General features: G+C 35.3%; 2 protein-coding genes across 6 annotated transcripts in view; one reads left to right on the plus strand and one right to left on the minus strand.

Moving 5' to 3' along the window:
* Positions 1-481: 481 nt before the first annotated feature.
* On the minus strand, positions 482-4,965 carry LOC112051476 (TIP41-like protein). Its single transcript, XM_024090141.2, has 6 exons — positions 4,746-4,965; positions 4,520-4,677; positions 3,099-3,278; positions 1,954-2,167; positions 1,066-1,224; positions 482-657 (listed from the first exon to the last, which is right to left on the minus strand). The coding sequence occupies exons 1-6, from the start codon at positions 4,758-4,760 to the stop codon at positions 556-558; spliced, it is 828 nt and encodes a 275-aa protein (XP_023945909.2). The 5' UTR covers positions 4,761-4,965; the 3' UTR covers positions 482-555.
* Positions 4,966-5,258: 293 nt separating this feature from the next.
* LOC112051468 (dynamin-1-like protein) overlaps positions 5,259-27,777 on the plus strand; it is a 28,276-nt gene continuing 5,757 nt past the window's right edge. Inside the window, exons 1-14 of one of the 5 annotated variants that reach the window (XR_008250932.1) lie at positions 5,259-5,510; positions 6,307-6,451; positions 9,836-9,910; positions 11,199-11,407; positions 12,229-12,439; positions 14,763-14,872; positions 16,815-16,952; positions 17,769-18,009; positions 18,469-18,614; positions 19,436-19,579; positions 20,513-20,674; positions 24,405-24,479; positions 25,613-25,736; positions 26,471-26,563. Coding sequence is in view for 1 of the 5 variants with exons in the window: in XM_052882256.1 (XP_052738216.1) it covers positions 5,409-5,510; positions 6,307-6,451; positions 11,199-11,407; positions 12,229-12,439; positions 14,763-14,872; positions 16,815-16,952; positions 17,769-18,009; positions 18,469-18,614; positions 19,436-19,579; positions 20,513-20,692; positions 24,405-24,479; positions 25,613-25,736 (1,825 nt within the window). In the remaining 4 variants the exon portion in view is untranslated. Of the gene's footprint in view, positions 5,511-6,306; positions 6,452-9,835; positions 9,911-11,198; positions 11,408-12,228; positions 12,440-14,762; positions 14,873-16,814; positions 16,953-17,768; positions 18,010-18,468; positions 18,615-19,435; positions 19,580-20,512; positions 20,693-24,404; positions 24,480-25,612; positions 25,737-26,470; positions 26,564-27,777 lie in introns of all 5 variants that reach the window. The other 4 variants (XR_008250931.1, XR_008250934.1, XR_008250933.1 and 1 more) reach the window with 4 other exon arrangements.

The following is a 27,777-nucleotide window of genomic DNA, read 5'->3' on the forward strand; positions in this document are numbered from 1 at the left end:
TCGTGATGTTTGGAAGTCCCTACAAAAGGCCTATGTCCTGCAGCCTGCAGTGGACGTCCATCGGCTGATATGATGATGATGATGATGATGAGGGTTTTTTTTCCCTGATCGTGTCAATTTAAGTTTTTCTAAGATTCTGGTTTGGTCTTATTACCTAAAGGGTAGGTAAGAGTATATCCAACAGCAACGCCTCAATTTCACGGACACGGTCCAGCATATTACAGGAATCGGCGTAAAGACGCTTTACGACTTGAGGGTAATTACGCAAATGGGAATATTCCGACCAAGTTTTTTTTATATTAATAACTGCCTTAATTATCTAATTATATTGACACATCTGATATTAGAAAGACCAATAAAATGACGTCGTATACAATTTTGCCACACCAAATAATAGTAGCTACTTACTGAAATATTCCAATTTTCGTAATTATCCCAAAGAGCTTTATCCGAAAACAGAGTCAGGATATAAAAAAAACAATTTTTGTCTTAATAATTTATACATAAAGCTATCACAAACATTGCTTATATATAATTGAGATCACTGGCAGCTTATCAATTTATTTGTGTATTTATAAATAGCTTTTCTGTATTTTTTTCTTTCACAGGCAATAAAGGCACCACGTCATCGCCGTCTTTCATTTCAGATGTGGGGATCTGTTAAAATTATAAAACATAATATTACTTACATAATTTACAAGAACATAAAAGGAATCCTTATTTATATAAAAACTAGCAGAATAACCTCCACCCTCATAGTTCCTATTGGAATACACAAATAAAATATTTTAACCTGGTTTAGTAGTTCACTAGCGGACGCCAGCAATTCCGTCCGCCTTTAGATTTCCTTAATCCGGCACTGTCGGCCTGCCGGCTTAATCCGGCCCTGCCAAATCTTTGTACGTCAAGCGGTTTTTGAGATTTCGTAATGAATGACCTTTCGCATTTATATATTATGAAGATTGGTGAAAACGTAACAAACAAACAAACTCACATGTTATGTAGATGTCTTTTTCTTTATGTATTTCTTGTGTTATATTTAATTAATCAAACTCATTTACTTACATTAATATCTTGGGCCTTAGCTTCTTTGGTAGAGTACTCTCTCAGGACATAGTCTGTGTTCAGCATGTGAAACAGCCTGGTTTCATGCGAACGCACAAGAACATCGTCCACTCTGAGAAAGTATCTTTGCAACACATACCAGTATGTTGGCATAACTCGCTGAAAAATAAGAAGAAGAAGCTAAGATATACTAAATACCGGCGAGGGTTGGAATTTTGACGAAGGCAAGCCGTAACAAAGAAAAGGAAATTCATACTACTTGATACAAACTCTGATTTCTCATACATCCATACATAGGTATATACTCATTACAAAAATGAATACCTATGTATGTATAATTTAATTACTATTAGGTAACCCGGCGGGAATCGAGACTATATGGACTCTTTGCCACTGCTAAATACCCATGCTATGCATGCATGCTACGCATTGATGCAGCCTAGGGAATATGCCTAGGAGATACCTATTCGCTCTTAGGCATCTTCTAGGCAAGCATGTTTGTCATTGCTTACCATCAGTGATGCTAAGATTTGACCAAAAATTTAAAAATATTGCATACATATTAGTAAGGATATAGAAAAGAACTTAGGATACCTTATATCAAGATAAAAAGTATTAATTACATCTACAACTATACTATAGTAAACTATAATATTATACTATAACACCACAAACTTTACCTCTTTATAATAATATTATAAAGAGGAAATGTTTGTGGTGTTGTAGGGGTAATCTCTGGATATAATGAACCAATTTTAAAAATTCTTTTACCACTAAAAAGCCACGTTAATTAGGAGTTATATTTTATCCTTCTCACGTGAATGGGAACTCCGCAGGTCTAACCTCAGAGGGTCAACTATACAAAATAGAGCTATTTTATATACTTACAATTTTAACAGATAACTTGGACACACCATGGTCATGTAGTTCATCTTCAAACAGTGTAAGGTCATGGTAGAACAATATTTGATCTTTACGTTTAAGTATTTCAAAGTCTATACTCTCGTTTGTTCTCTCTACTGTGATGTTATCAGACAGTGTGCCTTTGTAATCTGTTGAGAAAGTCCAGTCAAATGGTTTCTTAGCTTTCTCTGCATCAGGCCTTAAAAAAATAAGTTAAATTTAATATTTTATAACTTAAGAAAACCTGAAATAAATTAATATATTATAATTTACTAGCGAATGCCCGCGACTTTGTCCGCGTGAAACTCAATGTAAACTTACACCTACTTGGATCCACACTGTATATTATAAGGGCTTCTATCCTTTAATGCATTGGATTTATGCCACTGTGTTAGAGTAACAGTTGGAATGTGTAACTTTTTTTTTCTTACAAGAATTCTCTATAGCAAAACAGATTCAGGAAATTGGTAATATTACAATCACATGCCTCTAAAAGCATGCTCGTTTCTTGGTTGACTTTGGTTGTCCTTAACTTTCTTTAAGGAGATAGTCTTTGCTAGAGGCTATTAAAAACAGGTTGATGACGATTTTTGAAGAACTTCTTATGGGGAGGTAAGCCGCTTTGTAACATAACTTGTATGGTTCCAATATGTCTGGTGTTACACATACAGTAGCAGGTTTAAGTTATCACTTCTGTCAAGTGACCTAAGACGCACATATTTATTCCGAATTTCAAAAATTTTGACTTCGAGATCTTAGTAATTAATGGATTTGCTGTGCGGGTGCCAGGTCCACGGGGTGTCAGAGACAAAACTCTGAGCAAAGTCCAGGAACTTGTGGTCAGTGGATGTAGGGTTAAGGAATTCCTTGATAATCAATCAACACTCCCTGTTCTCTGCTCATGTTGTTCTCCCTGCCTAGCCAAATTTGGTAAGATCCTATTAGAGCAGCTTTGGATACTCATTCTAATATGGAACTTGCTGCAGTTTGAGAGAGGCCAAGGTATTAAAGCAAGTAATTCAGATCTTGCTGGCAATCCTCTCGCACCTACTTCTACGGCATACAGATATGCGACATAGCCATTTTTAGTTAATTCATAGTATAATATAGTAAAAGTAATTGTGAATTACCGTGACTCCAGCCAGGCTTCAGCGCAAGAGACTTCTATTGGATCTAACCTGCATGCCACTCTACGCAAAGCATCCAAAGGATTAAACTGTATTTTGGCACCACCTGTGTGGTCCAATCTCAGAACATTCTTAGGAAACACCATATCAGGGAAGTGTGGTATACTTAATTCTTTACAGTATCTGAAAAGAAATTGATTTATGTTTTAGATATTGGTTGATTGATTGAAATGGTTGTTTTTATTCCTCTGCTTAAATCATAAAAAATAGGGTATCCAAATAATATGTGTAAGTATGATTCTATCAAATTGCCTAATTAACAATAATAATAATAATTCCATTTATTTAAAATAATAAAATGGGAAAACATCCATGCTCATCACACAAATATATTTCAGTTGTGGGAATCGTACCAACCCACAATGTCAAGAATATAGAACTTGGTGCAATTATCTATCATGCTATAGAAAAATTTTACTTGTATTCCTCTCTCACTCCACCCATTGAGAATACAACCGAAAATCCGAAAATTTCCCAAAACTACCAAGTTGTTATTATACAAATCTCTGAGAGGAACAATACTTACAGTGATGAGTGATATTTTATACTAGAGATAATGCACTTGCGCATCAAAGCTGAGGCAGACAAATGTGCATAATTGTCTTAATTTCAGTAAGTCGCTTATTAAAAACAATATTTATTTATACACTTATTACCTAAGATCATAGCTGGGCATTAACTCGTTAATCCGTTAATCGTTAATTAACGAAGTTAACATTTTGATTAACGGATTAACTTTTAAGTTAACTTTTAAAAATGTTAACGGACCCGTTAACTTCCGTTAATGTGCAGAAGTCCGTTAATCGTTAATCCAATGCTTACTATTTACCTCGCGACGTGATTAACAGGTTTAGACAAGTAAGAAATTATGAAAGATTTTTTTTCAAAGAAATCAACAAATTACTATATTTATGTTAAAATTATAGAAAAAATCAACTAAAAACAAATTATGGCACTTTTCCCCAGTGCTCACCTTTATTTTTGCAATGGGGATCTCACACAATGATATAAAAATGCAATATTAACCAGTCATATTAACGGATTAACGATTAACGTTAACTTGCGTTAATTCTTCCGACATGTAACGCTTTAACGTTTAACGAAGCTAACCTTTTTTGTAGCGGACTAACGATTAACGAAGTTAACTATTTGATTAACGGTGCCCAGCTATGCCTAAGATTGTATACAATGTCGAGTTGTGTGTTAGGGAAATGTAAAAACTTTAAACACATAGACATTATAACGTAAATAACACAAAATTGTGCATGTGTGCGCTCAATGGAGTCACCAAATTTGGATCACTTTTCGAGATTTTGTAAGCACGTTTACATATTTATAGTATGAACTAGTCATTGGATACTTACAGACAAAACTGACAAAACTGGTCGTCATCACGTTCACACACAACTTTTGTGGAACAAACACTGGGCAATATACAGCTTATGTCATATGAAATGTGCCATGGTCCAAATTCTATGGAATTTGAATTTGTAGTATACCGGCCTGAATCAATTCGACTACCCTGTAAACAATGTGCAATTATAGAAGAAACCAAAAAAATGTTTAAGTAGCATTATCATTGTTTTCTACCTCAGCTAAAAACATATTTTCCTAAATATATAATATTCCTTTCTTGCTAAAACTACTAATATTCAAAATATAAATGCTATCGGAATCCAGGTTCAATTCGATGGCGAAAAATACTCTGTTTTAAACAAACAAAGTAATTACAAATTGAAAATAATTTACAATTTTACATTACAAACGCCAGCCATCGCCTTTGCGTTTGCCAGACCCAGCGCGGGCGGGTGTCACTGTCAGTGTCAACTGTCATGACCGATGTCATCTTGACATCATTAGAGATGGGCAATGCATCGTTTACCGATTTTGTGGTAATGTAACTAATCGATTAAAAAAAGAATAAATGTTTGTAGTCAAACATTATATTTATTGATTTGAATTGAACTGCAAACATTCACTTAATTTTAAAGTCCATGGTAGCTCTTGAACGAAATTTATTTAAAATTATAAAAAAATATCCATCTAGTCACTATGTTTACTCTGTGGCAAACTCTATGGCAAAGAATATATTAATCCTCTGTGGTCTTTGATAAAAAATCAATATGGCCGTCTTTTACCGGTCGGTTTATATGTTTTGATGATTTTTAATTTGAATTTAAAATCGACCTAACAGGTGAATCAGTGCTGATTAAGTAGAATAATTTTCGATAGCTAAATATAGTGCCTATAATTATGGAAGCACTAATTCCAGTTATTAATAAGCTTCAAGACGTTTTCAACACCGTTGGAGCTGATGCCATTCAATTACCCCAAATCGTAGTGCTGGGAACTCAGGTTAATGTATTTTTATGTCTTTCAGTAGTTTTATTTTTATTTATTAGTGTATAAGCGTACTGAAGTTCATTTTCTCTTGTTCGTGAATAACGTGACGGTTATGTAAAGATGTCACTGCGATGCTTTGTCCTCATTCTGCTCTGTTGGACTTCCCTGTCAATGACCATTCACAGTTGAACAATGATTAATTTATAACACTGCGAATAGAACTCATAATCGCAGAGTAAAAACGTTTATTACAAGTGTACATCAAACTCTATGAACAAGTTAATTTCTTCTGTCGAAATTTTTCTTTACTAATAAAATATACCAATAATTTAATGCATCTTTAAGCAATATGCTGTCTAAGTTGTAAGAAAACTTATGTATAGTCTTCTAACTCATAAATTTTCGAGTTAAAGGTGGGCCTGTTCTCTATGAATGTTATAATACAAATCTTCTATAATTCGTTAGGAAAAGCCTTCTATTAACACAGCTCAAACCACTGAATGAATTGTACTGTAATTTGGCAAGTTATTATGACACAGATATTCAATAACAATAGATTTTCCACAGGAAAGTAATTTACAAACTGATATTATTGCAATAATAAGTAATTAAGTAAATAGTTAATATTTGTGTCAACTTTCATCTTAATGTTTTTATGTAAATGAAGGTGTGATTAATATCACACCGACTTATTTGTAAAATAAATAAATATTTGACATAGAGTATTTTCAGCTAAATTAACATATTGTGTTTAAAAATACACTTTATAAAAGTCAAGCTGCTTATGTATGTACATATTTTCTTGCAGAGTTCCGGCAAAAGCTCCGTAATAGAGAGCCTTGTAGGTCGCTCCTTTCTGCCTCGAGGCCCAGGCATTGTTACACGACGCCCTCTCATCCTGCAATTAGTATATAGTCCTAAAGATAGCAAGGAACATCGCTCTGCTGAAGAAGGTATCTTATGATCATTCACTTCTTTTATATTTATTTGATTTGCCCATTTAGTTTTTTATCAGCACATTGACGAAAAGTTTATCTTATTTACTACATGATAGTGAATTATTACAAAATGAGGATTACTATAGAATTTTATCTGATAGATGACATGATTCTAATACTTTCCTGCTTTTATAGATTGCTTTCATTAGTTTATTGTTTAAATATGTATTTTAATTAAATAAATATATGTACATTCATAATAAAGAACATAATATTATAGTAAAGACTTTTCTGGATCTCAATTTTGTGTGTAATTAACCAGATTGAACTCAAAGAGATAAACCATAAATGACAAATATCATTCCCGGGGATCTCTATTATTTGGTTTGCCTATAAACTTAACTAGCCGACACCCTCAATTTCATTTAGTTTAGTTTCTGTTCCGGTGAGAATATAGAGATAAAATATAGCCTATGACACTCACAAATAACATGTCTTTGTCTTTCTAGAGTAGTCCAAAGATTACCCCCTGTGCAACACCACAAACTTTACCTCTAACATTTAGATTTCATTTACATAATTATGTCTTACAGAAGTGCTTCCCATTGTTCTGCCATAGCCTGGTAATTTTGACACTGCCTCTTTGTGACTACTCAGTACTTTTAAACTTATAAAAGTTATTACTTCATGACTTAATTTTGTGACAAAATAATCAAAGATCTACCAATGGTCTGTGCATGATGTTGAATATATCCTTGAACGCTATAACCAGATAGTTATTTTGTTACAACCCACAAAATATGTACTGGATTATATAAAAATAGTGATTAATTGATTTAGAGTGCTATGTGTATTGTGAATCTGTGAAAAACTGTCTATTGCTTGGCAACTTCGTTCGTAACACTCCTGATGGTCCGCGCAGGTCGGGGGCAATGAATGAAAATCCCACGACTGATGAACCTCACTTAACCCGCACACACAATTTCACACCCGCACAGTCTTTCCTCCCGCCACCCGCATATCACGAGAGTGGCTTGTTGAGAGTGTTGTCAGACTATAATTGCGATATTTTCGCTTTGTAAACTCCACATATCTTGAGCTTGCTCAAATTTTGAAATGTGACTTGCATAGACATAGAGAATCGTTTGTTGGGTCTAGGTGATTTTGTCGATTTGTTGTGAATTATAGCAAAATAAATAAGTTAGTTACTATTTATAATGAACTTACATAAACACCTATTTATTGGATATATGGATTATTTATTATAATCCAGTGAGTCTTTACTGTACCTATCACTGGCGAAGGTTAAATTATTGTCAAAGGTAACCCAAAGAAAAGGAAATTCATACTGTGTAGTGTGTGATATGGTTTCTCATATACATAGTATATTATACAATATTCATTACAATAATGAATAAGCATGGATTTGTAAATGGTAACCCGGCGAGAATCGGCTTATACTCTTCGCCGCTGGTTCCTATTATAAAAATATAACAACATGAAGTAGCATTCTTTAGTTAGAAACAAATAAAACTTCTTGGAAATGAACTTGTTGTGAATATACGATACCTTAACCCAGTTTATTATAACAATGCTGATTCACAAGTGATTAACAATGTTTACGTTTTTTTTTTATGAAATGCAAGTCTTTGTTACACAGTTCACAATTATACAATTTACATTGTCATTCTTGCAACTCCAATGATTGATTCACGTCATCAATTATGTTAACAATGATTACATTAATTGGCGATTTCATCTGCTTGTTATTGAAAATTTGTCATGATTGATTTCCAGTTATATTGATTGTTTGTAATGAAGTGTACCTTTTACAGTTATGCTTCCTTGGTTATTTTTTTAGATTTTTTTTAAATCTATACTTATACTAGCGGACGCCCGCGACTTCGTCCGCGTGAAACTCGATGTAAACTTCCTCTAGTCTACCCTACCCCTACCCTACTCCTACCCCTACCCTACTCCTACCCCTACCCTACTCCTACCCCTACCCTACTCCTACCCCTACCCTACTCCTACCCCTACCCTACTCCTACCCCTACCCTACCCCTGTTTCTGATTTTCTGTGTAATTTTTTTAAAATTTTGTCCCCTGACTGTTGCCCTAACAATAACAAACACATTATATATATATACAGATTATAAAGAGGTAAACTTTGTGATGTTATAGGGGTAATCTTTGGATGTACTTAATCAATTTTGAAAATTGTTTTACCATTAGAAAGCTACATTATTTGTGTATGTATACTGTATATATTTTATAAACCATACCATTCTCACGAAAAAAGCGGGGCGGCTGCTAGTTTTTAAATAAATACACAATAATTATTTATTAGTTATTGTTGGTACGCCATTCAAATAACTAACTACTTATTGTAATGAAATCCGAAAAATTTGCAATCAATGTAAGAGATAGGGACAAATAATATTAACAGTATTAAGGCCTATTTCACTACTGTGTTTTAAGTGTTGGATAGTCTATGTAAGTTTTGTCACTTTCTTACTATAGTATCGTCAATTGACAAAGACAAAATTATAGAATAAATTATTTAATATTTATAGCGTTTCCAACCATAATAATATAAAGTATTGTACTATATTTCGCGTCGCGTTGTACTGTATACTGTTGAAGAAATATATAGTATGCAAAAATACTATAATTTCAACACTGAAATCTAACAAACAAAATCATTTTAAAACTTTATGAACATTACTTTTTGACAGATGCAATAGCATCTAGCCTCCCTGAACTTGTCTATATTACTGAGTTCCAAACATTTAACAAATAAATTAGAATAAAAATCGCTTTTGGTTTCAAAAAACTTGAAAAAAATACCAAATGCAAAGAAGCATAATATGATATATTTCAGACAAATAAATCTTGGAAAATGCAAGATTCGATATCAATATTTGTTGACAAACAAGAGTGAATAAACATTAATTTTTGAACATAAATGTTGATTTTTTGCTTATTACATACTACCATTTTTTTATAGCAAAGTCTGAAAAATACTATATTTTTCTGAAAAAATGTTGGCAACCCTAAGCACGCTCCAACCTAGGCTTCATCATTGTATTGACATGATAGTAATTAAGTGCAAGCCTTTCTCTGAAATTGCTTTGAAATCATCATGCGACTTGTACATATTAAACAGCTTATTAAGTTCTATACTAAAAGGTGGTTGACTGATGATAATTTGTTTCTTGATATTAAGTTATAAAACCAGAATTATTATCTTCATTTCTATAACAATATCATAACAATCATAAATCATCTTAATTGTGACAGTGAATAACAACTTATATCAAAAATAGTTTTATTTAAATATGTATATAATTGTATTATTTATTTTGATGTCTAAGGATGTTATTTTAATCGCTTCAGTATATAGAAACCAGGAAACAGGGAGTGTATCATGGAATCCATTAGTACAACTGTCCCAAACAATTTCACCCAAAGGTTTGTATTGCTTTGAAATGGACACTATAATATTTTGTCATTGTCCATTATATTACTCATTTTTTTCCTCTCTCTCTCAGGAACAGTACTTTAGTCCAAATGAAACTACCTTGTGTTTTCTGTACCCCTGCCATGGTGTGGGTAAACATTTCATGATAATTGGTTTAGTAGTTTGTGTGAAAGCAACAAACAAACAAACTTACTTTTGAATATTTAACTAGATCTAAATTATTTATATCCGATATATACAGTGTTGGAAAATTTAAACTGCTACTAATTTCATAAATGTTATATTATTTACTTACTATCAATAAATAAATAAATAAATAAATATACTTAAACAATACACATCACTATCTAGCCCCAAAGTAAGCATACAGAGTAGCTTGTGTTATGGGTGCTAAGATAGTTGATATTATAATATTAATATACAATTATATACTACATATAAATACTTATACAATGTATAAATACACACAGACACAGGAAAACACTCATGCTCATCACACAAATATTTTCCTGTTGTGGGAATCGAACCCACGGCCGTGGATGCAGAAAGCAGGGTCACTACCCACTGCGCCACGCGGCCGTCAAAGGCATACATTAAAAATTATATACATATAGTACATACTATTTACAAATAACGAAATAAATAGAATATCTACATGTGCTTACAAATTATAACAATTAACAATGCAGCAAGTTGAATCAATTGTTGATATCATGTCATCATAAAACTAATAATGTCAATAGATCACAGCCAAATAAATGCCAGTTATGTGGGCTACAGACCTGCAGTTTTAACTGAACAGTTAAATTGTATACATATAGGCAAAACAGTTTTTCTAATGAATTTAAACTGTAAAGTTAACAGTTGAAACTATATAGTTAAAACTGAAGGTCTGTAGCCCGCTTTTGCTGGTATCTTTCTGTGGTTTATAAATGCATATATCTAAAATGGGTATATTTATTTATTTATTTGGTATTAATTGTCAATCTATATAATAAAGGTCTCTACAAAATTTAGAGACCTTTTCAAATATGCTAAAAATTTTGCAATATTGAACTAGTCGTTCTTAAATGCTTTATATTCAGCATTTTTATTCACATAAATATATATTTTTCGTGACATTTGTTTACAAATTAAATTTGCCTTACCACTATAAAATATGCTTCATTGTTATTTTATTATTGTTCAGTCTAAGAGGGTATCATTAAAATAATTACATAATTTTTGTTTTTATATACCTACGTTGTGTCATTTATTAGTATGCCTTTGTTGTTTTAGGTACAATAAATTTAGAAGAATGGGCCAAATTTCTGCATACAAAGGAAAAAATCTACACAAATTTCGACGAAGTTCGACAGGAGATAGAGAGAGAAACGGACCGCATGGCGGGCAGCAACAAAGGAATATGCACAGAGGCGATCAATCTGAAGATATTTTCCACCAAAGTTGTCAATTTGACACTCGTAGACTTGCCTGGAATCACAAAGGTACACTCGAATTTATTTCTCTCGACTCGAGTCGAGTCGACAAGATCGTAGGTATACAAGGTGCTGGAATGGCGACCCCGCACCGGAAAGCTCAGTGTTAGTCGACTCCCCACTAGGTGAATCGAGGATATCAAGAGAGTTGTTGGGAGCTGGTGGGTGTTGGCGGCTCGAGACCGTTGTGCTTGGAGGTCCATACAAGAGGCCTATGTCCAGCAGTGGACGTCTATCGGCGGATGGTGATGATGATACTTACAAGAATTATACCAGAGAACTTACAAAATCCTATATGTTTCATTATATGATTTTGTATAGCTTTATTTATAAACCGGACAAGTGCGAGTCGGACTCGGCCACCGAGGGTTCCTTACGTGAGATCATTGTAAGTTAGTTCAGGAATCGAATAGCGCATTTTTTACCGAGCGGTTTTCGAAATTCAGCTAAAAATAGACCCTAATAAATAGATGCATGTTTTTTAAGATTGAACAAATGTTTTGAGACTTTTTCTTGTCCTTGTGTTCTATAGCAATGTTACTTGCCAAAGTTCATAGTTCTAGGTTAACGGGAAGTACCTGTTGAGTTTTGATTCTCTTGAAAGTGTCAAAATATGCGTTTTTTGCTGTATCTTTTTTTTACGTGTAGGTAGAAGTTTTTTTCACACTTCATGGGACTGTATACCTCTACGCATTCCCGAAATAAAGAGACAGACAACACAGTGATCGATTTTTTTTCTTTTGAGATACGGAACCCTAAAAAACCAAAACTGATAGGGTGGTGTAATAAAAGTTAGTTTTACAGTCATCTATCAATGACCTTGTTTTTAGGTGCCCATAGGTGATCAACCTGAAGACATAGAGAATCAAATTAGGGATCTTATAATCAAATATATCGCCAACCCCAATTCAATAATACTGGCGGTCACTGCCGCTAACACAGACATGGCTACCAGTGAAGCTATCAAAATGGCTAAAGAGGTGGACCCTGATGGAAGGAGGACATTGGCTGTGGTCACAAAACTTGATCTCATGGATGCCGGTAAGGTTTCTTTAGATATAGTATGCACCTAACTTTGAATCCGTTTTAACATTGCAACACTTTCTGGCTTACCACATAACTAGGTAGGTGTCTAAGTCCCGGCAAAAGCGAACCGCCAAGCAATTTAGAGTTCCGATACAGTGGAGGATGAAAATTTCGGTTTCTACACAACATCGTACCAGAACGTTAAATCGCTTGGCGGTACGTCTTCTACGGTAGGGTGGTAAAGGTACGGTCGAAGGCTCTCACCAGCCAGGCCTGGGCAAATTAGAATCATTATGTTTAGATTCTGTTAGCTTAATGTACTCTGAGGCGATTGTGTAACATCAACCATTTCCCAACTGTGGGCTGTGTGTTGGGTGGAATGGGACAAAAAACATACCCACTCCTAGTAGTTTTACCGATTGATTTGGAGAAAAAGGAATAATTCTGGTTAATTTAAAACACTCTTTACTCAATAGTACAGTTCGCGCGGCGAGAGTTTGGCTTTGACCTTCGGATGGAGGGGATTACTGCGCATGGGTACTGTCACGCACACAATACTTTTCCTTTTTTATGTACCAGGTTGGATATTTGAGTGGGTCAAAATTCATGTATAGTGATAATAATGCTAGAAAATAATACGAAGTAGATAAACTTCTTCATTTATTAAAACTATTGATAGTTATTTTACATATTTAAAATGTTTATACAGAGACAGCAATGAAAATTCTAAATAATTGTTTTTAATAAAATTATTTATTCCAAGATACATGTAAAATTGGTACATAAGAACAAAAGAAAACTTAAAATAATTATTAAATACAGTGTGTCCCTGGATAATCTGCAACACCAAAAGGGGGTAATATTAATATTTAACAAAAAAACTTAAACAAACAAACTCAACAAATAATAACAATCGACAACAATTAACGAAAATAGCAATTCATTTGTGAACGTGCACGCCCTCCGGAAACGGTGACAGAGGTCATATGCACTGGGCTATCGCGACTCACTAAATATAGATCAATATAATATTGTGATCTTTATAAATATACCCAGTTAGACATTGATCATTCTTTGGCACTTGATCGAGTTTACCCTATGCAATGAAAGCAGTGCCAAAATTTTTTAAATTCATCGGTTGTAAAATATTGCTAACAGTTCATAATATTTAAGTATTAACTAATATTTATGCACATCATATGATGGAAAGTAAATATTTGAGGGTGCACTTTCTATAACCCTTAGGGTTCATTTACACGAGCAGCACGTAGCGAACGGCAGCTGGCAACTGCTTCCGACGACTGCAGTCTGCAGGTGCTGCTCGTGTAAATGAACCCTTACACATCGAGTAAGGCTGTAGCCGACAAATTACATAAAAGTCAACATTCTGCACTTCTAGTAGTAGTAACTAGTTATATAATTTGTTTAGATAAGGTAAACTCTTTCATTATATAAGAATATTTTTGATATAAACGAAGAGTTATGGTCAAGGGTGTTGGTTATTTAATTTGTCAATTATAAATAACGCAAAACACAATCGGTGACGCATTACTTTGATTAGATAGTGTAACCACGTTCACGCAATTATTCCAAGTCAGACTGAATTGAAAACCACGCTAACTATCATCATGATTTTTATGACAATGTACATAATAATTGCTATTATGTACATTGTCATGAACATAAAGTTAATATATTTTGAATAACATTTAATAAACAAACAATACACAATTTAAAATAAATAAATTATAAAATTACATGCGTTTTCTACCTTCATTTTTAATTTGTTTGATGTTAAACAGTACACATCTAGTAGGATTGTAGTATAATTTTGCCCCTGTACTGGAAGAGATTTTTTCTATTTTGTACAATGGGGATGATGACTAGGTTTGAATATATTGATTTTTATGATTAATTCGGGTAAACAAGGTCAATGTTAACTAATTTATACATAAAAAGCAAAGATTGTCTGGATATTTGCAAAATAAATAAGATTATAAAATTTCAAAATCTATTAAATTTTTTTTATCGTAATTAGATGACAATTCATACAGTTTTAGCTTCCTTACATTAAATGTGATATTTTTCAATAAATTAACTATAAACATAAACGCACAAATAACAAAGATATTAGTAATTTTGTTTGAACGCCTTTACAAACCTAACGATCAGCGAGCCAACGACGTCACTAAATCGTGCCATTTTGTATGGAGCGTTTTTCAGGGAACCGCGGCAGCACCGCAAAACTGACCCTTTAAATCCCTGTAGCTCCGAAAATAATATAGGCCTTATGCACGCCACTGCTAGTTGGTATAAAATGTGTGATGTTCTATTTCAGGCACCGACGCGATCGACATCCTCTGCGGTCGAGTGATTCCTGTCAAGCTGGGCATCATCGGCGTCGTAAATCGATCGCAACAAGACATCATCGATAAAAAATCCATTACGGTAACGAAATCAACATTTATTGATTTATTTTATAACGTTGATATGTTTATACTATCCGATTTCAGATTGCAGTAATAAGTTTTGACGGCCTCCGTGGCGCAGTGGTATGCGGTGGATTTACAAAGAGGTCCTGGGTTTGCCGTCTGGGCCGATTGAGATTTTCTTAATTGATCGAGGGCTGGCTGGTGGTAGACTTCGGCTGTGGCTAATTACCACCCTACCGGCAAAGTCGTACCGCCAAGCGATTCAGCGTAGCGATTTTCATCCTCCTCCTGACAAGTTAGCCCGCTTCCATCTTAGAAGGCATCATCACTTACAATTATGTAAGATTGTAATCAAGGGCTAAATTTAATGAAAAAAAAAATAGATTTTTCTTATTCTGTACAAGTTAGCCCTTGACTACAATCTCGCTTGATGGTAAGTGATGATACAATCTAAGATGGAAGCGGGCTAAGTTGCTGGGAGGAGGATGAAAATCCACACCCCTTTTCCGGTAGGGTAACTAGCTACTGCTGAAGCCTCCCACCAGCCAAACCTGGACCAATTAGGAAAACCTCAATCGGTCCAGACAGGGATCGAACCCTCCGTTTTGTAAATCCATAGCGCATATCATTGCGCCACGGAGGCCGTCAATATATATGTTTAATGTAAGTTATGAATTAAATAATTTGATTTGTTTCTTTACGGGCGTTTTGCAGAACAACATAAAGTTTTATCCCTATCAAATAATTGCTTCAGCTACACATAGAGCAAAAACATGCAAGCAGTATTTTCATTTATATCAGTACCTACATCAATGTACTTGATACATAATATGTGATATAATATTATTTTAAAAGTAACGGTTCCAATAGAAATAAATTCGTATTGAATGAATATAAACCTTGAAATCTGACACATATATTCGTAGCTATAAATAACTAGGTGTGTAGTTGCTACAGAAAACTAAAGTCCATTCTACACGGTAAACCGATTAAATCTGTGGCTATATATGGGTATTGTCAAAATAAACTGATAATGTCATAAATTAAAACAGACTTTAAAACAAATAAATCAGCTACTATAATGTGTCATTGAACAACAATGAACATCAATTGTGTACTGTTGTGTTCATCATTTAGTTGTTCATTTCAACAAAATCTTAATATATAAATGCAACAGGTTTATTCGTTCATCACGAAATCTCGAAAACCGCTTGACGTACAAAGATGAAATTTGGCAGGGAGGTATCCTATAGTAGGTATCCACTAAGAACGGATATCACGATAGGGCCGGATTAAAGAGGTCAAAGGGCGGACGAAATTTCTTTATTCCGCGATGCCCTGGGTTCAGTTTGAAGTTCGATTTAGTTTAGTATTCTACATTTTTTTGATTGGCTCAGAAATACAGAGTGTATTTTGTTTCGGCCCTGGCTAGGTCCTGGTATGACTAGAGCTATACTATCATCATCATCATCATCCATCACCATCATCATCCATCATCATCATCCATCATCATCATCCATCATCATCATCCATCATCATCATCATCATCATTATCATCATCATCGTCATCCATCATCATCATCCATCATCCATCATCATCCATCATCATCCATCATCATCATCCATCATCATCATCATCATCATCATCCATCTTCATCATCATCATCAGCCGATGAACGTGCACTGCAGGCCAATAAGCCTTTTGTAGGGACTTCCAAAAATCCCTGTCCTCGCTTGATGTCGTCAGTCTTCATAGGGTGGGGTCGACCAATACTATGCTTTCTAGTGCGGGTCGCCATTACAGCACCTTGGGACCCCAACGTTCATCGGCTCTTCGAATCAGAAGAACCAAAGTCACCGACATAGCTCAACGAATCGCAAATCTGAAGTGGCGCACATAGTTTAGAGCCGTATTTAATTAAATTCCGTTAATAAGGTAAATCCATATTTTCTTTTAGGATGCCCTTAAAGATGAAGCTACGTACCTCCAAAGGAAGTATCCAACGATAGCTTCACGCAACGGCACTCCGTATTTGGCGAAGACCCTAAACCGGCTCCTAATGCACCATATAAGGGACTGCCTGCCGGAACTCAAGGTTGGTTACTATTATAATAACTAATTGATATTACCTTGCATCTATAGTTTCATTATAAAAGGTTTTATTTTTATTGACTGCCGATACCTCGCGGATTCACCCTCGTAGATCCAGTTCCCATAGAAATATAAAATATAGCCATACACATACAAATAATGTTGGTAAAAGAATTTTCAATATCGATTGAGTAGATCCAGACATTAACTACAACATTCCAAACTCACAAATATTACCTCTTTATGATATTAGAGTACCTACACTAGCGCGCTCCTGACGGCCTGATATTCGCACGTGTGCAATTCAGTTTTACGCAATTCCCGCAGGAACCATGGATTATTCTAGAATAAAAAGTACCGTATGTTCTGATTCAAAGGTCAATTTATAACTGTACCAAAATTCATCTAAATCGGTTCAACGGTTAAGCCGTAAAAAGTAACAGGCAGACAGACGTTCGGTAAAAAATATTTCACTGACATCAGAATTGTATTGTAATTGAGTTTATAACCTCCTATACTCTTTTATTACCCTGGTACTATGTTTGACGCTTTTACCTTAAATTACGTAATTACTGCTTCTCTAAATGTAAGCCGCATAAAAAAACTGTTCACAAAAAAAACAAAATTACATATTTTCGACCAATATCGTTGAATAAGAAATATATTTCGTTGGGATAGGACGAAAGACAACAATATTTCCGGTTTGGCAGCTATTGGTCGATGTCTTATTCTCCCTATATATGTCGTGGCGCCCTTCATATGCCTACAGATGCTAGATACAACGTTCTTGTTCCATCAACTATTGCATTAAATGTTCTAGGTTCGCGTCAACGTAATGATCTCACAGTTTCAATCGCTGCTCAACTCGTACGGTGAAGATGTATCGGACAAGTCACAAACGCTGTTACAAATCATAACAAAGTTCGCCAGCGCATACTGTTCCACCATAGAAGGCACGGCAAGGAACATAGAGACCACGGAACTATGTGGTGGTGCTAGAATATGCTATATATTCCATGAAACGTTTGGACGGACACTGGACTCTATACATCCTTTAGTAGGTCAGTACATTTGTATTGTTTACAAGCGCTAATGGACAGTTACGAGCTATTAGTTTATTTTCGTCTGAAAGTATTGTATAATTTATTCTTTAAAGTTCGAACATTGTGTTCAATTGTATTGTATTATTTCAATAAAAAAAAAATGTGTAATTTTATGCAACCACGATGCAAGTCAAAGTATGGCCATTGGCTGCTATGCCGACCGCCTGTAACTTTACCTCTACTTCACGTCGTAATACGATATGAGATATGGATGAAAAAAAAATCACTAACGCGACTGGCAGCGTGACGGTGTCCACGCTGCCTAACAAAGAACTGAGCTCATCAACAACTAACAAGTCATCAAATACCCTCTTATTAGTACCAACACCAATACCTCACCTGTACAATAATATGAACAATGAATTTTAATACAACTTGTAATCGAGGAACTTGTAACAAAATGTTATAATTGTTCAGGCTTAACACGCATGGACATCTTGACTGCAATAAGGAACGCGACGGGCCCCAGACCTGCGCTGTTCGTGCCTGAGGTCTCGTTCGAGCTGCTGGTCAAGCGACAGGTCAGAAGGCTGGAAGACCCCTCGTTACGCTGTGTGGAGCTGGTAAGAAATGGTTGTTCTTATCGTCCGTCTGAAAATCAGTGCAAACTTTCAACCTCTATTTCACTTTAAGGGTTGAATTTGAAAAATTCTTGAATCACATTATATTCGTATTTTTTTATGATTTATGAACAAATTTTTAAAACTGTAACTCTAAAAATGAAGGACTTTCTATACAAACTTTCAACCCCTATTTCATCCCCTTCAATTTTTATTTTATGGCCAAAACGTACCCTATGTTTCGCTCCAATGTTTTTTACCATTATACCTTAATTCATTCATCTTGATCGGTTCAGCCGTTTAGCTGTGAAAAAGTAACAGACAGACAGATTTGTCATGGCCTGTCCATCAGGTACTACCAGCCTAACCCCTCTCATTCTGAGAGAAAACTCGTACTCAACAGTGAGCCTTATATGGGTTGTTAATGATTATATTGAGCACTAGCGGACGCCCGCGACTTCGTCCGCGTGAAATTCAATTTAAACTTTCAACTACCCCTACCCTCCCTACCCCTATCCCGTTTTCTTATTATTATTATAAATATGAACTTTATACAATAACAATAAAGCTCAAATTGACTACGTTTTAGTTGGAAAACATTTGTATGGGAAAAAGAAAAGGGCTATTTTTATGGTTTTTCCGGCATTTATTCCAATTTTTCTCGCCGTAAAAACCATCCCAGTACTTCAACGAACATTTAAAAAAAAAGAATTGGCCAAATTGGTCCAGTTGTTGTTGAGTTATGCGCTTACCAACGCATTTTGCGATTCATTTTTATATTATAGATTTTTATATTATATTAAATGAAGGTTATTTACACATAGGTGCATGAAGAGATGCAGCGCATTGTGCAGCACTGCGGCACGGAGGTGCAGCAAGAGATGCAGCGCTTCCCCCGTCTGCATCAGCGCATCGTGGACGTGGTCACGTTGCTGCTGCGTACGCGACTGCCCGCCACCAACGCCATGGTGAGATACTTCTCTTATGTTATGTTAGCCTGGTACTTACTTGAAAATAAAGATCTTTTCTTTTCTTTCTTTCTTTCTTTCTTTCTTTCTAATAGACTACAAGCCCTTGAACAAAGGGCTTATAGTTGCTTGGCACTAGGATTTTCTACATTTATTTCTAATCATCTTTAACACTATAACAAAGCTGTAAAATCATAATAAGTCGTAATTCATCATTTGTACCTGAGAAATTCTATTCACTCGCGTACTCACCTGTACCGCTCAGAAATGACGGCATAGTGCTCAGAGTTATTTTCTGATACAGTAACAGCCTTCTAAGCGTTATTCATGTTGGTTCATTTGACATGTAATTTTTGTTCAGGGGCTTGTAGTCTATTAATTTACTTTAATGCGCATGATAAGTTTACCACCAACTTGAAATACTTCTCATAAGTTATGTTATCCTGGTACTTTAATACGCAAGATAAGTTTACTGGTGTGAATGTCTGTCTATAAATTATAAGCTTTTGACGAACTCTGGTGCAGTGGACAGTGTTGTGTCTCAACAGAGAGGTTCAGTGTTCGATTCTCATCTCTTGTCAGTTTAAGTTTTTTGGAACATTCTACATCAAGTTACTCTTAACAAGTTAGCCCTCCTAACATATCATGTGAGATTGTAGTCAAGGGGTACTAACTTGTAAATAATAAAAAATATACATTTTTTCCTGAAGTTAACGATCGTGCCTGTCAATCTCATAGCCACAATAGCTCAACGGTGAGAGCGGTCGGACTCATCACCGAGGGGTGGTGGTTCGATCCCCGGCCCTTTGGTCTATTGTCGTACCCACTCCTATAGTATTTCCCGACTAACTGGAGGGAACTGAAGATTCTTTGTTTTTTTTTTTTAAATCTTATAATTTTTTTGTATTCTCTACATAGCCGTTATTCTTATAGGTTGAAAACCTCGTGGCCATCGAGCTGGCGTACATAAACACGAAGCACCCGGACTTCCACCGCGAGGCGGCGCTGGTGTCCGCCCTGCTCACCAGCGACGGGCTGGTGGATGACCACGGGCCCGCGTACCGGCAGAAGGCCCAGCGGCCCACCTCCACACCGGTAGCCTCAATTATCAGAGTACATATAACTTTCGATCTTGCATGGGGTAAGGTGTTGTCACTAATACCTACTAATTGGATGGGGTGAGTATAAGAATTTAACAGTAGGAGAGCTCTCAGTAACAGAGTTGCAAATATGCATTATACGAATAGAAAATAGAAAAATACTTCTTTAATATAGCTTGTCCGAGTCATGTGCGATCGCCATGCCTAATGGCACGAGTGCTACAATGGCTAACTACCTACAGTGGCATACAACACTTTTTCTACGACCATGATAGAAGAAATAATAGAGTTAACTAAACTTGGTAAATAAATAACACTTTTTTATGACTATGATAGAAGAAATAACAGAGGTAACAAAACTTGGTAAATAAATAATTGTATCTATTTACCAAGTTTTGTTAACTCTATTATTTTTTCTTCTATCATTTGATTTGATTTTTCATCAGTTGTAGAAAAAGTATTGTATGCCACTGTACGTAGCTAGCCATTGTAGCACTCGTGCCGTCTATTGTGCTACAATGGCTCTCACTACATGAGAGTGACATAAATAATTATTGTGTTAAAACTGAAAATTAGGCAATCTGCTCTCATTGGCCTTAGTATATCTTAATATATAAATGCGAAAGGTCATTTATCACGAAATCTCTAAAACCACTTGACTTACAAATATGAACAGGGAGGTAGTTTGCAATTAGTAGACGTCCGCTAAGAACGGATTTTGCAAGAGGGCCGGATTAAGGAGGTCTAAGGGCGGACGAAGTCGCGGGCGTCCGCTAGTATTATATGTTTTATCTGTACTAACTAATTAACCATTGTGATGTCTAAAAATAATTATTACATATAGACTTTGCTTTTAATAAATAAGTCAATAAGGGAACTTTACAATTGTTTTTTTACATTTTAAAGTTTTATTTTGATTGAAGTACCTAGAGCCGTGATAGCCCAGTGGATATGACCTCTGCCTCCGATTCCGGAGGGTGTGGGTTCGAATCTGGTCTGGGGCATGCACCTCCAACTTTTCAGTTGTGTGCATTTTAAGAAATTAAATATAACGTGTCTCAATCGGTGAAGGAAAACATCGTGAGGAAACCTGCATACCAGAGAATTATCTTAATTCTCTGCGTGTGTGAAGTCTGCCAATCCGCTTTGGGCCAGCGTGGTGGACTATTGGCCTAATCCCTCTCATTCTGAGAGGAGACTCGAGCTCAGCAGTGAGCCGAATATGGGTTGATGACGTGAAGTACCTACAAACTGTTTTAACTGTTGCGAATTGTTCGTAGTTACTCCTTCGCCAAATGGGTGAAAGAGGGTCCATACTGGTATTCTTGGCAAAGGTACTGGATTGCGGTCAGGTAATTATTTGGTTGTGAACCATATAAAAAACTTCGCATTTCATTGTACCATAGTGCATTACGTCATATGCCATAGCTTACACCATATGGGCTCTCTTTCACAAGCCATTTGCTGTTGAAATTAATGTGATAAAAATATTCGTCTAAGATCTGCATTAGAAACGACCTTCACAAATGGGTGAAAAGTGTTTTGTATAAAATTTAGTACAATGAAAAATAAATTGCGAGTAGGCTGTATCACAAACTCCTGGCCAAACTATCATTAACGATAGCTAATAATGGTTGATAATAACTTGTCCAGGAAATTTTTAGCTTACCTCACAATATATTTTTTAACATAATTTTGATATACAACATCTTTCATCCATTAAACAGATGAGTGTAGATCGTTTCTATTACGGATCTTCTATATTAGACCATTTAAAGTTCTCTTTCTAACAGTTTTATTTTTAATTCATCGAAATTAATTGAACAAGAAAATTACCCACCAGCTGCGTTACTATGTCAAATGTACTTTTTGTAAGAAATTAAATCAGTATCAAGGATTCTAGGAAATTCATTAACATTTGCTTATAAATGTCACCGTAAAATTGTAAATACCGTTATAATATAACTTACCTTACAAGATTGTAAACTGTCGATAAATTGTGAACTGCAACATACTGCTTACAATTTAACATGTTAATATACGGTAGATTGTAAGGTTTTTTTATTTATACGTTCACAAATAAAAAGATACCTAACCTAACTGGTTTTTGTGCCAATCAAATTCCGGTTTTAAGTAGTATGTATGGAGTTCACAATCTATCAACAGTTTACAATCTTAATAGATTAAGCTAACGGTGTTTACAATTTTACGGTGACATAAATAAAGGTGGCGTCAAGTGGGTCATTGCTTGTTCCGTAAAATGAACTAATAACCTAAAATTTCGCTTGGCGTGTGATTTTCTACCATTTCTCAGTTTACGTGTTGTACTTTACTACATGCATGATAAGTATAATCATAACATATTATAGTGTGTAATGCATGTAGGTATAGTAAAGCCGTACTCGATGTGTTATGTTTACCAACAAACAAATTAGAAATGAAGGTAGAAAACGCGTGTACCTAATAGACTACAAGCCCATGGACAAAATTAATTTGTAAAGTGAACCAACGTGAAAAACGCTTAGAAGGCTGGTACTATATCAGAAAATAACTCTGAGCACTATGCCGTCATTTCTGAGCGGTACATTTCGATAATTATTTATTTAAACAAATATTAACTATAATTTTTGGGCGGCATAATTATTAAACATTATTGTCCGTGTTAAATAATATTTTGAATTTGATGCCTTTAATTTTATAATGACCATAAATCATATGGGTGTAGGGATAAGGTTTCGACCCGTGCGCTGGAAATATGTACGGCGTTTACGGGTTTATTCCTCTTGTACACATATGTGTACAAATGCTGTTCAATAATAAATGTAATAAATGATCTATATTGCTTTTGCATTTATCGGCGAATTAAAGATTTGCAGATTTCTTATTCCGGCACCACCACTTTTGTACGGCACTAGGTTTTTCGACATTTATTTTTAATCATCTATTCACCTATAAGAAAGCCGTCCTCATTTGTACCTGAGATATTCCATTCACTCACGTACTCACCTGTACTGCTCAGAAATGACGGCATAGTGCTCAGAGTTATTTTCTGATATAATAACAGCCTTCTAAGCGTTATTCACGTTGGTTTATTTCACAGGTTAATTTTTTTCAAGGGCTTGTAGTCTATAAGTCCTAAGCAACAGGCAGTATAGTCGCATGTCCACATGTGACGTGTGTAAGTCACGAGAGTTGTCGCATGTCCACATGTGACGTGTGTAACCCACGAGAGTTGTCGCATGTCCACATGTGACGTGTGTAAGTCACGAGAGTTGTCGCATGTCCACATGTGACGTGTGTAAGTCACGAGAGTTGTCGCATGTCCACATGTGACGTGTGTAAGTCACGAGAGTTGTCGCATGTCCACATGTGACGTCTGTAAGTCACGAGAGTTGTCGCATGTCCACATGTGACGTGTGTAAGTCACGAGAGTTGTCGCATGTCCACATGTGACGTGTGTAAGTCACGAGAGTTGTCGCATGTCCACATGTGACGTGTGTAAGTCACGAGAGTTGTCGCATGTCCACATGTGACGTGTGTAAGTCACGAGAGTTGTCGCATGTCCACATGTGACGTGTGTAAGTCACGAGAGTTGTCGCATGTCCACATGTGACGTCTGTAAGTCACGAGCGGTGTTGCATGTCGACGTGTGACGTGTGTAAGTCACGGGCGGTGTAGTCGCATGTAGACGTATGACGTGTGACGTGTGTCCGGTGTGGTTGCAGCACATGCCGGCGATCACCGACGGGCACGACAAGTCTCCGCCGCATCCCAACAACGACTCGCCTATCACGCCCCAGGTGGGTGGTTGACTCATATCAAATTTAATATAAACAATATTAATTTCTCTTAGTACGAAAGGGTCCGAAATATATATAATTAAAGTTAAGGATTTGTTACTAAACTTAATTTAAAAATCATGTAATTTATAAATTTTTCCAAACGTCAAAAACGCTTTCGTCCATTTTGTGTCGTTACAATGTTACTTGATGTACTAAACGTCAAAGTAATAGTTGACTAATTTTTTTGTCAAACTCTCCATTTGTATAGTATTTGCTAACGTGAGGTCATGAAACCGTCGAAATATAGACCATAATGGCCAACAGCGTTTTGGGTGGTATTGTTAAATAAATATTTAAAAAAAATAATAATAAAAATACAACCGACTTCAATATCTAAAAACGTACCCACTACACTAAAAAGCGTAAAATGACATTATAATAATCCGATGGTTCTTTCAAAAATGACTTAAATTAATACAAGACCGGCTTAGCACCGTCTTCAAACTGATCAGCAGTTATTACATAATAATATAATGATGTTATTTTCCGCTGTGTACGTTCTTTTGTCGCTTTATTATCCTTGCTAAGAAATTTGTTCTTTAGTTTACAAATTGGGATTGCATGTGTAGACTGATGTTGACCATGACTTTTTTTTTTATTCTTTACAAGTTAGCCCTTGACTACAATCTCACCTGATGGTAAGTGATGATGCAGTCTAAGATGGAAGCGGGCTAACTTGTTAGGAGACTAATAAGTAGAAGTCATAAACATAAATTCGTTATCATTTTCTTAGTTACTCACAAACTTTAAACCACTTTTCTTAGTTACTCACCAGCTGTAAACATGGCTATTAAAAGAAAATCACTGTATTGACGAAAAAAATTTACTCATGCATTTTTCTTCTTTCCATTTAACGACAACTCGATAACGCCATAAAACGTACAGTCCCTCAGTTCGTTTCATGTAGGATGGTGCGGATGACAGTTCACTCTTGCAAGTTCCCGCGATTCACGATAATAGTACGTATTATAAACGTCATACAGGCGACTGTCACCGGACCCATGCTATCTGAAATAGTGTTGTTATATAGAACTGACACTATAGTTTGTCACATCATGATGTATTGTCTCAAGTTAGCATATTACCTTTAGTTGAATGGCAGTCCAGAGAACAAAGCGGCAACTCCTCAGAAGCCAGTCAACCTGCTGCCTGAAGTACCCAGCCAAACATCAAGGAAACTTTCAGATAAAGAACAACATGATTGTGATGTCATTGGTGAGAAAATTTTTAATATATATGAATTAAATCATATTAACTCTTAGTATCTCAGCTTCAGTTGTTCAGTTTTGTAGCGATAAAATTAATGTTTTTTTTTTATTCTTTGCAAGTTAGCCCTTGACTAAAATCTTGACGGGTGGTAAGTGATGATGCAATCTAAGATGGAAGCGGGCTAACTTGTTCGGAGGAGGATGAAAATCCACACCACGTGGCCTCGGCCACGGCCGAAGCCTCCCACCAGCCAAATATTCTTATAACAATGTTGGTAAAATTTTCTATATCTACTACTATATACTATTTTATAATCGACCAACAAATCGATTGCCATAAGTCATAATAAGTACCTACATAATATTGAAAATACGTTTTAATTTGGTATATAATATCTGTGACTATCATAGACAGATTTAGTATTTTCTACATGTAATAGTTACAATTGTTAGTTCTATAGTAAATATATTAAAGATAATAATAAACCCATAATAGAAAACTCCACAAACTCTACAACCGTAAAATATGTTTAAATATTGGTGCCCCCAAACAATAAAATCCAAACCTACATCTACTAATGATAGTATCAGCAACAAAAAAAAACCTCGGAAAATTAACTACCTCACTTGAAGGTTATTTAATCCAAACATCTACAAAGACTTAAATTAAAGACCTTCTATATATCATAAAGATACCTCTTAAAAGTTAAGAAATTCATTGGTTTTCTCTTGTGATGCTAGGTGGACGGAGCGACACAACAAACCAAAATTGTAACACAAACACCATAGAAGGCATCCGCATGATGCATTTGAACCATATGGGTGACCTAGTGGGTGAGACTACTGATAGAGGCGTTGCAAATGCTTGCTCAATACTCATTCTTTTTCACCGATCGGTTTCCGGCCACCTTCCATCTGATATGCTTGCCGCTTTCGGCTTAGGGCCCCCGCACACTGACGATACGGCACATTTAAATTATGATAACTAAAAATATACATGCATAGACCCGAACATATACCCTCCTTTTTTTTGGAAGCCGGTTAAAAGTTGAAATATTACTCGAACTAGGTGGTTTAGCTCGTATGCGAACCGAACTTGTTTATTGTAGATAAATAAAACTACTCGAATATTAACTCTTTGTATTTAATAGTTTTCAATTGAGTCATCATCATATTACCCAAAGGACGTATGCCTCCCAATTATGAGTTTCCTGATCCAGCGTCTACCTGCGACTCCCTTGATCTCATCAATCAACTTTGTATTTCCGTAGAGTAAATGCTGCAAACAAGTTTTTCTTTGAATTATTCAATAAAGTTCTCTTTGGTAAACTTTGATTAGATGAAGATTGAATGGTAAATTAAATTTACAACCTTCCAACTTCATTGTTAATGCTATTGAGAATTTGCCTAAAAACTTGATGTTTTATATTTTTTTAATTTTTCTTTAAATTTGGAAAGTCTATTGCCGTGCCGTCAGTGTGTGCTAGGGCTTACAATAGATCGCACACTACCGCAAAAACCGCATTTTACTTTTACTTCTAAAAAGTTTTTGATTTGATTGCATTTTTGTGTTTATTTTTCGGCGATTGTAAAGCAGTCGACATATTTATCGTGAAAGATGTGGTAATTAAACAGAAGCATTCACTAAAACAGACCTGAACCAATACAAAATCCATCATCAGGGAATCTAATCAAGTCATGAAGTAAGACATTACCCGAAAATTCCGTATAAAAAATGGGAGTTATTGAAATATTATATTTAGTTTCTTTTGCACCAATTTACTGCGACACGTGCACTTCATTGCTATTACACGCATAAAATATAAAAATATAATTAATACACTTGTAAATTGTAACTATATTCAATACAAATTCTGTTAAGCAGAAAAGATCCACAAGTGTTTTAGGGACTATATAAATTCTTGAACTGCATTGGTATGAGTATATCACCAAAGAAATTGTTATATATATATTGACTCAAGTGAAAATAGTTGGTTTCTTTTCTGCTTAATAAGATCTATTTATTATATCAAACCCACCAAATAAAA

The sequence above is a fragment of the Bicyclus anynana genome, chromosome 6, assembly GCF_947172395.1.
Source record: "Bicyclus anynana chromosome 6, ilBicAnyn1.1, whole genome shotgun sequence".
In the NCBI taxonomy this organism is placed as follows: domain Eukaryota; kingdom Metazoa; phylum Arthropoda; class Insecta; order Lepidoptera; family Nymphalidae; genus Bicyclus; species Bicyclus anynana.